The following is a 9,796-nucleotide window of genomic DNA, read 5'->3' on the forward strand; positions in this document are numbered from 1 at the left end:
TCTATTCAATTGGTTAGTTATACAACCTTTGGAGCATTTGGAAAGAACGTAATTCTATTTTTTTTTAGAACAACACTATGAACATAGATCGTATATACTATAGAGCCTAACATTTGCAACAGGAATGGACTGCTCTTACAATGACATATATCTCTCTCACCATCTCTTCCCTTCCTCCTTGCGGGTCGCCTCCCAGAATATCTAGTCAATGACGTCTTTCGCCACAAGGATATTGTGAACTTAACTTTGATGGATCTGCCGTTGGGGCATCCGCTTCTACTGGTGTAATAATCTGAAACTCTGTCTGACACGTTTTAGCACCCCTAGCATATCATTTTGGTAACACTTTAGCTCTTGTGGCTGAAGCCTGGGGCTTGCGTAATGGCCTTATTTTTGGCGCAAAATCCAAATATTCATAACATTTATGTGGAAGGAGACAATAAGGTGGTAATTCGAATTATTCAAGGTCGTTATTCATGTCCATGGAATATTCACACTCATCAATTACTTCCTCTGTGTTTTTATTCTTGCTACATAGAGAAAGTGGGGGGTTTTTCAGAAAGGTAGAGAGAGAAAGTAGGGGACCACCACGTTTTAAATATAAAAACATTTGTTAAGGAAAAAGTATGAGTATTTTAAAAGAGAAGGTGGGGGACCACCAATTTTTTAATAGTATTTTAAGATTTTTATGGTGAAAAGGAATCCATTTATGGTATGTAGCATCTATTATGACATTTCCATTTAAGGGAAATTTAGCATCTATAAAAAAAAAAACGGAGGAAGTACATCAGATTGATACTCAGTCAGCTGACTATTTGCTCCATAAATTACATTTTTCGCAAGGCCAATTGTGCATCAAATTATCTATTTAAAGAAGGGCACTCTAATTTTGTTTTTCTTGATTTGTTAGGTCACTCCCTTAAGAAAAGGGTGCTCTAACATCTTATAATGTACTAAAAAAATACCCCATTAGGTGCTCTCACTATAGAATTGTTATAGAATGTGACGTTCTCTATATCTTTAACTTTATATTTTCACGTTATATATTGTTATTATTTCTCTTATTAACTTTATATTTTCACGTTAGGACTAACGTACAATATATATATATATATATACATATATATATATATATATATATATATATATATATTAGCCAGGACAAGAAAATTTACACAATTCTACATAGTATTTGATATTTGGGATAATAACACTTGCCATGGGGACAAAAATGCAGTAACTAGAACAGCTGAAGAGAGTAATAACCAATGTTAACTTAATCGTTGTGTAAAATGGAAAATAAGACAACTTTTATGCAGGGAAAATTCATGTACATTGCTTCCTAATGTTTATAATGAACTAATAACAATATTGACCCATTTACGAAGATCAACAGGGCAATTGATGCCAAATGAGAAAGAAAATGTCTAAAGGAAAAAAAGGTATTTTTTTTTCAGGTAAAATTAAGATTTGATTATGACCATACACTAATGACTAACTATTACAGTAGCTAACTAATATTATGAGTCCTAGAGAAGATTTTTTGCCCTGGAGCAAGAATTGCCATTGGATCAAACATTGCCTTCCTTTCAACAAATCTTGGCCATTGACTCCCAAAGTGTTGCTTCCACCCTTCTTGTGTTTTGTAATGAGGAAGATACAACTTGAAATCGTACCCTTTCTTTGTACAATGCTTAACTATTTTGCGGTTCTCTTCCACCAAGTCCGTCACCGGAGGACCACTAGGATATGGCGGCGTGAAGCGGAGCAAGGCCACCAAGTAAAAGATTTCTCCTTCTGGTATTACTACTGAGGTACGGCTGTCCCACCTGATCAAAACCAAAAAACGTTCCAGTCACAAACTTTACACTGGCTGTAGATGAAAAAGTGTGTGCCATAACATAAATTTTGGTTAAGTTGCATAGGTTATTATTTTCAGGGTGTTACCCTACAAAAAAGTTCTGTTTTTTCCATCACAAAATCATCATATAATTTGTTTTTTCTGAATTTTTATGAGGGTAGAATCATAACTTCAATAATACTGGTCCTGTATCTAGTTATAATAATTGGACCTCTCCTCAAGAAAGATGACTAAATTTGAGGTGAGCTTGTATACTTTCTATGTCCACAAACACCAATTCAATTGACTACTTTTAAATTGAAGTTTGCAACTTACTTTCTCAGTATTTTTCAATGCAACACTTAACTTTGATACTATTTATATACTCTATTTCTACGGTAATTTGCTACTCGTATACACAAACAGAGTTCATCCTACAATGTGTTATTCAATTTGTCCAATGAATATTTACATAATATTAACTTTTCAATCATTCTATCAATGAATAATTAGAGATATTAATGATTAAAGTGGTACATTGATAAGTATAAAAGTCAAATTGTTGCACTAATTTAGAAACTAAGGAAGTAAATCACATTGTTTATAATTTTTTGCAAAAAGCTAGACATAGAAAAATGAAGCGTTTCTCTTTTTTCCTCTAATATTTCATTCAACAATGCAAGTTTTAGTTTGACTCCTATGACAAGGAGGGAAGAGAAACCATTTACAAATAAAGTGTGACACCACAAATTATATTTGTACATGATTTATTAATTTCCCAATTACGAATACATAGCTAAAGTTTCTATTAGAAAATCATCAATAAAATAAGGGTAATGCTAAATGCAGCCCTTAGGGCTGCATATAAGCATTAAATACCTTTCTTAAACTAGTATAAAGTTGGTTATTTATGACAAAAAGCATGCAATTTATTCAAGGTCCATTAATGCTTGTTTTACAAAATAATTTCCATTTATAGGTTCTTATATGCAGCCCTAAGGGCTGCATTTAGCTTTTCCCATAAAATAATAATAAAACTACAGGAATTAATGTTTGTGAATTTTGCGTGTCATTTCACTATATTTTAATAATTCATATCTCAAATATTTTTTAAAGGTAGAATGAAAGGGGCTTATTTGAGAGAAGGGGGATATGGAAAATTCCTCAAATAAATCTCATACGACTTAATCTAAACCTCAGGAATACAAAATGAAAAGCGATGTCACTTCTCTACCATCTCAACCTAACGATCCATATCTCACATATCAAACATGCCACTCCAATAATAATTCTATATATTCATAGTATCCCAAAAGGCATATTTATTTATACCAAACGACTTCTAAAAGAATATAATAGCATATTTATTTAAGGTTAGGAATTAAGAAGGGAATAGCTGCTGCATTTGGAATTGGAATGTCTACTTCTGTCAAAACATTTGGAATTTTGCACAAAAATAATGGTGTTTAACCCAGAAAGAGCAAACAAACAAATAATTGCACATACCCACGTCATCCATTATGCTCTACAAAATGAGTATTACGAAATGGAAGAGAGAGAAAATCAGCCGTTGAGAGCCCAGACAAATTATGGTGTCATTATAGCAAATGGTTGGCAATTTTTAAAATACACTTGTCGTTTCTCAAATGGCAAAAAAGTAGTAAAACAAACCATCATGAAAGCTGTATTTTTATTTTCCTGTTCTTACTAAAGCATATAAACGATTGGTGATAGGTTAATGTATGTTGTACTAGTAGAAATCATTGATTTCATAGGGGGTCAAAACACTTTACTTTCCCCTTTATCCATAATATGCTACTTATGCTTTTTATGGATTTTGATATGTGCCAAGTGCTGTATAGGGACTTAATAATATTTAGGTGTTACTTAATTTTTTTCATAAAACAATATGTTTATGATTTTTGACTAGGTATAGTAAGATAATTTAACACCGCAAACTACATATTTAAAAATGCAAAAAAGGGTTAAATATAAACTATTTAAGAAAAGAAGGAACAAGATTGTAAGATAGTCCTACAAAAGGGAAAAAATGAATTTCGGATTTTCTCACAAAAACGTATTATTGTGATCAAAGTATCTTCTTCACCCTCCTTCCTATTTTCTCGTTGTTCTTATAATGACAATACCATTTCAATATCCACATCAACTATAACCAACCACTAATAGATTCCATTGACAATAAAACTCGGACAATGTAAACATAAACAAAAGAATAAAAAACAAAGAAAACAAAAAATCAAAACTATTAGACCCCTAAAAGCAACGTTTCTTATATACGTGGATTAAAAGAATAGGCGAAAACTAACACATAGCAACACTTTCCTCTCCAAAATGTTCTTATGCAAAACCCTTTTCATCATGTGATTATTTCTTTCTTTTCTTCATTGGATAATCCCTTTTACCATATCCTTCTATGTTTTTCAATTCCTCACATATAGATTTGCTAAAATTTATATCTTTAAACTATGTCGCAACTAGGTAAACAGATGAAATACATGTTTTTTTTACTATCTTAAAATGGATTAGATTTAGCATAGTCACTAATAGGAGAGTAAAGCAAAAAACTTAAATAAAAACAATAAGTGTGACAATTTTGTGAATTGTATTTGATATATTGATGATGGACCCAGGCCACCAAATCAAAAGCATTTAGGTACACAAGTTAATATTTGTTTCATCATGGGTGCAACAAATATCCAAATATATGACCTACCAAATGCATCAATATTATTAATATTATAATATTACACTTCGACTCATTATAGATTTATAGTTAACTTATTAGGAGAGTGAAGATATTCTAGTCCATACGAATTTATAAAGGTGGCCCCTAAACTCATAAACAAAATCTAGCCCCAACTAAAATTTAACCAATAATATTCCAACTCTTTTACTAAGTGAGAGTTGAGTTTTGAAAGTCTAAAGTTCTAGAAAAAGGGTGAGGAAGTTAATGTAATCGATCAAGAACAAGATAATAGATAATGAAGATTTTGGCACTCAAATGAAAAATATCTTAACCACCCTTATAATACAAAGATTGAATTAGTCAGCATGTCAAATCCTATAAGGTCAATTTTCAAGGCAAACCATATGGTGACGCGGGTCCGACGTGTCACCATGTGTCAAATTTTGGTAGTCCAAACCATATTCAGTCATAGTAAGAACGACACGTAGGTAAATTCCCATGCAATTAAGCACGAGGGGACCCCCTATATTTCACATATAGTTATGAGCATGCGCTTGAAAGTAATTGATCAATTTATAAGTTCTTATCAACGTGGAAAAGGGAAAAGGAAAGTTAACAAGAGGAGGGAAAAACAGTTGAAAAAAGATGTGTTGTCATTAGCTTAAACAGTGACATCCATGAAATTAAGAATGTGGGTCCAATGTTTAGTATCCCAGGTTGTTGTGATCGTGCTTTCGAAAGTAATTGAAAGGTAATCAGTTGAATCAGACCTTATCAAATTTAACTCTATCCAAAAACTAGAACAAATCTATTTCAAAATCTAATCTTAGGGCATTGGACGCAATTTTATCGTATTAATTCCCCACAAAACTACTCAAATATGGTGTTTAACGTAAAAATGACTAAGTTTTAGTTGATTAAAAAAAATTACTTGGACACCTGTTTTTACTGGTTTATCCATTTCTTTGGAACCTATTTGCCAATTGCATTAATTTGAACCTTAGTATCTCTAATTTATCAATAAGTCAACATTATAAAAAGTTGATATTTAGATAATACAACGAATTTAACAGCTCATATGACTATATTTTCTTTAACTACGTATCACAAAAGATAGTATAAGTCAAAACTAGTAAATTAATAAGATCTAGAGGGAGTAGTAAACAAGAAAGAGGAACAAACTCTGGCCCGCAACAAAATGACCCTCAATAACTGTTTTCATTCAGTATAGCCTCACTACAAGAAATAAAAGGATTGTGTCTCACAAATAATATCTCCATTGAATTTAAAAATCTAAAATTTATCCAAGGTACTCAAATACTAACCACAAATATCCTGAATTCCTCCATCCAACATATACACAATCTAAATTTAAATTCGACTAAAAATGTAGGATCTTGAACACTATTTTCTCATACAATTTTGTCGAGAATATAAATCAACCTAAAAATAACCCGATTCGAAATCTGACCTAATCGACAATTAAACTTGTCGTTAAAGACCTACAGTGGCGGGAAGGGATGGCCAGAAAATAGCTAATCAATGGCGGGAAGGGATGGGGGTACATTAGCAATGATTATCTAAATCTATGTCTAGCTATAAAGAAAACTTTAAAGCAAAAAAAAAAAAGGAGGTAAAAGAATAGTGAAGGGGAAGAGGGAAGAATAAGACAAAAAATAAGCAAATGGGAAAGAAGCAGCAAAAGAATTTGAATGATGATCATAAAACGATACTCTCATACTCCTACAAACATGGCCCCACCTCAACTAGTGGGGAGGCCCCTATTAAAATGCCATTTAGTAGGTTTTTTAGGTGCAAATCAATCCCTATCCTTTCCATATCAAGTAAATTGTTTCTTAGTGGTCCTTAAAACAATTTTTCAATTAATGGATTACCTCTCAAATCAAGGCAAGTGGACTATTTTTTTTATATTCATATAAGCCGCAATCAAGAATATATGACATATTATTTACAACACCTCAATCTTAACCAATAAATCAAGATATCCTTGATAAGCCAAATCAAGTAAAGTAATAGATAGAAGAAAGGCGGTAAGGGCACAAATAACAAGTAATGCACATTTTAAGGTCGACATAAATACATTTATTCAGAATCATTTTAATCAATTAGATTTCACGATCATATTTACTTATGACGAAATGTCCCATGAGTAACTAATGCGAGAAAGAGGAGAGAAAATAATCACCTGCTCCGCAAAAGAGGGTAAACTAACATGGGCCCACCAATCCCATCCTTGAGGATCTTCTTAAACACCGTCCGATCAAAATCAGCAATATCACTCTTTGATACGAACAAATTAAGCCAAGGATGTGGGGCCGCCCATATCCCACTCACAGTAGCTTGTTGCTCCACTTTCTTCACCCGTAGTAAGAATTCCATGTAACTCACGTCCACCTCAAATCGTAATCCCTTAACAAATCTCAGCCGTTTGATCAATCTATCCACCTCCTGCATATTTTTTACCGCAATAATTCAGTAAAAACCACACTGTAATTTCTTATTTTTGTGGAGAAGGCAGGGAGAGGGGGGACCAGAACGTAAGCAGGGAAATCTGAATGATCAGCAATACGACAGCAACTTAGGAAGAGAGAGGAGTACAATTACTATAATAGACATGGTGTGATGAGAAGATAGTGAGACTGACACCAAAGTAGAAGGAGGGGCCCACTTGTGAAATTTGGGAAATTTTGTTTGCATGGCCGTTTCGATACGTTATGGTGTCAGAAAATCCAATGGAAGATTTCTTGATTACATTACAAACTCGTATGGTCAGTTTCAAACCCCCCTCTTTCCCTTTTATTTATTTTTCTTTGTTTGCGAAAAATTTAACTAGAATAATACAATTTTTTTCACTTCTCCTACGACTATTTTTTCAAGTGAAACACTTTTCTTCTTTATGTGAGAAAATAAAGCCCGTTTTGAGTTGAGTTCAGTCACTCGTGCAAAAGTCAGGCTGTAAAAAAAAAAATGAGGCCCACTGAAGATTAGTTCATGGTCAAACAGGTAAATTGGGACCCATAATCTAAATTTTGACCCGACAGTAAAGCATCACTTTTTATTTATTTAAGGTCAAAACAAAGTCATGCACACCTTTATGAAAAAAATAAAGTTAAAATCTGGTAACTTTTATTTGCGCAATTTGTAAAGTAGTTCAGGTCACTTTCTAACTATTGCGAAGTACTACTTTTTTTTTTCTCTTTTAAAATAAAGGTGGAAATGGGTTAAGAATTGATTGGAAGCACGAAACAACATGTAGAGAAGCTACGAATCCGACGTCCACTATTTGGATATATCATATATACAAAGTGACATTTTTAGTAACGTTAGTAAAAATAACTTCCTAAAAATATCCACTTATATATTCGGATATAAATTAGGCAAAGCTCGAAAATTACCGAATCAACGTGAGATGGATGGTGGTGGTGGTGGAAGTGGAGGGCGAGTTCAAGGCAATATAAAACAGACCCGGAACTCGTAGGTAGAAAATCCGGGTTGAACCATTGATCCGAATCCAAAGTAACTGAAGGCCAACCATTAATAGGGTCATCACTGTTGACAAACACAAATCCTTCTAGATAATCAAACGAGTCATCCTTGGGTTGACTCACCAAAAACTCGGCATCTCGACTGAACTCGTCGAACTCGGCATATACTAACCTTATCCACCGCACCTAATCCCCCGAAAATTAAAAAAAAAGGGAATAAACGTGAGAATTAAAGTTGAGTGAAATTACCAAAAAGGGGTAACATAATGAAAATTACTAAGACAAAATACCAACCATATCCGGAGCTTTTTGAAGGGGAATTCTTGCCCGAGTAATTACCCCAAACTGCCCGAGACCACCAAGAACTGCAAAGAAGAGGTCAGAATGAACTGACTCAGAACAAATTACTATTTCACCCCTGCCTGTAACGACCTCTAATTCTGTTACGTTAGAAGTTTGAGGACCGTAACGGAAAGCTTGACCACTAACGCCGGCGTTAGAGAGGGTCCCACCTACCGTTAAAGCTAGGTAGTCCGTCCAACTTCTAGGCGCTAATCCATACCCCAAAACGCACCGTTTTAACACATCCTCCCATAATGCTCCACCGCTGACGTCAGCGTAGGAGAGAGAATGAGAATTTGAATTGTTGTCGTCAGGGGAGGAAACGACGACGTTTAAGGAAGGATGGTCACCCATGGCACGCATGTCGATGACTAAACCACGGTCAGCCATGGCTTGACCGTTAATTGAGTGACCGTTGCCCCGTGCGGCAACGGTTAGACGGGGAGTTGTTTGAACCGCTTTCATGACGGTTGCCACGTCGGATGAACCGGCCGGTCGGATTACTGCTAATGGTTTAGTCCGGTTCATTCCGCCGAAATCTTTACCGGCTAAGCCGGTAAAGATGGAGTCGTAATCAACTGTGCCTTGGAGTTTTTGAAGAGCTTCCTGCCATTGAGCGCCGTCGTTTTGGTCGGATGTCTCAACGGTGTCGTTTTCATGGTGGAAGCTGTGTTCTATGAATGCTATCATTTTGTGAAATTGAATTGCAAATTTCAATTTCTGGGATTCTTGGGTTTTTGAGAGTTAAAGAAGAGAGAGAGAAGAGTGAGTTATGAATGATTGCAATGAAGGGATTTAAATAAGAAAAATTTGAGGGGATTAGTTTATAATTTGTGCAATAAGTCAAATGAAATTAAAAAAGAATTGGTAAAGAGACGGCAATTGGAAGAAATTTCTTTAAGTAAAATGAAATTTTAATGTAGAATTCAACGATATTTTATAAAATTGTTCTTAGACTAGTCATAATAGGTTTGCTGTTTTCAAGTGAGAGAAAACTAACCCAGAAAAATGAGAAAGAGAGAAAAGAATGATGAAAGTTGTTTAGTGATTTTTAGGATTCGAAGGAAAAAATAGAAATGGAGAGAGAGAGAGAGAGAGAGAAAGTTTCGATATTCAGTTGGGGAAGGAAAGTGAATAGATGGTATGTACTATGGAGTTATTGAGTTATTGAGTTATTGAGTTATTGAGTTATTGAGTTAAGTAGAGTACATTGTTTGTCTATCACTTTATTTTTTAATTTTTTTTTATTACTTTAAAAAAGATTTTACTTGTTACATAATTAGAAAACTTGGCCCACAAATAACTAATATTATTATATTTGTTTTTCTCTTTTTTCACAAAAAAAGTAATATTTATATTTATTTCTCTATTTTCATTTAAAAGTACTATTTTTTGACCTCA

General features: G+C 33.9%; 1 protein-coding gene across 1 annotated transcript; it reads right to left on the bottom strand.

The window, feature by feature from the left end:
• Nucleotides 1-1,232: 1,232 nt before the first annotated feature.
• LOC104886566 (cytokinin dehydrogenase 7) lies at nt 1,233-9,557 on the bottom strand. The gene is made up of 4 exons (XM_010671020.4): nt 8,348-9,557; nt 7,964-8,239; nt 6,754-7,016; nt 1,233-1,829 (listed from the first exon to the last, which is right to left on the bottom strand). Exons 1-4 carry the CDS (start codon nt 9,083-9,085, stop codon nt 1,511-1,513), a joined length of 1,596 nt encoding a protein of 531 aa, XP_010669322.1. The 5' UTR covers nt 9,086-9,557; the 3' UTR covers nt 1,233-1,510.
• Between the last annotated feature and the right edge of the window lie 239 nt (nt 9,558-9,796).

This window comes from Beta vulgaris, chromosome 2, assembly GCF_026745355.1.
Source record: "Beta vulgaris subsp. vulgaris cultivar EL10 chromosome 2, EL10.2, whole genome shotgun sequence".
Classification (NCBI taxonomy): domain Eukaryota; kingdom Viridiplantae; phylum Streptophyta; class Magnoliopsida; order Caryophyllales; family Amaranthaceae; genus Beta; species Beta vulgaris.

Coding starts and splice junctions, on each gene's coding strand:
- LOC104886566 (XM_010671020.4), bottom strand. CDS start 9,085: ATGATAGCATTCATAGAACACAGCTTCCACCATGAAAACGACACCGTT. Junction 8,240..8,347: donor TTCAAAAAGCTCCGGATATG/GTTGGTATTTTG, acceptor TCGGGGGATTAG/GTGCGGTGGATAAGGTTAGT. Junction 1,830..6,753: donor TACCCTCTTTTGCGGAGCAG/GTGATTATTTTC, acceptor GGTTTTGATCAG/GTGGGACAGCCGTACCTCAG.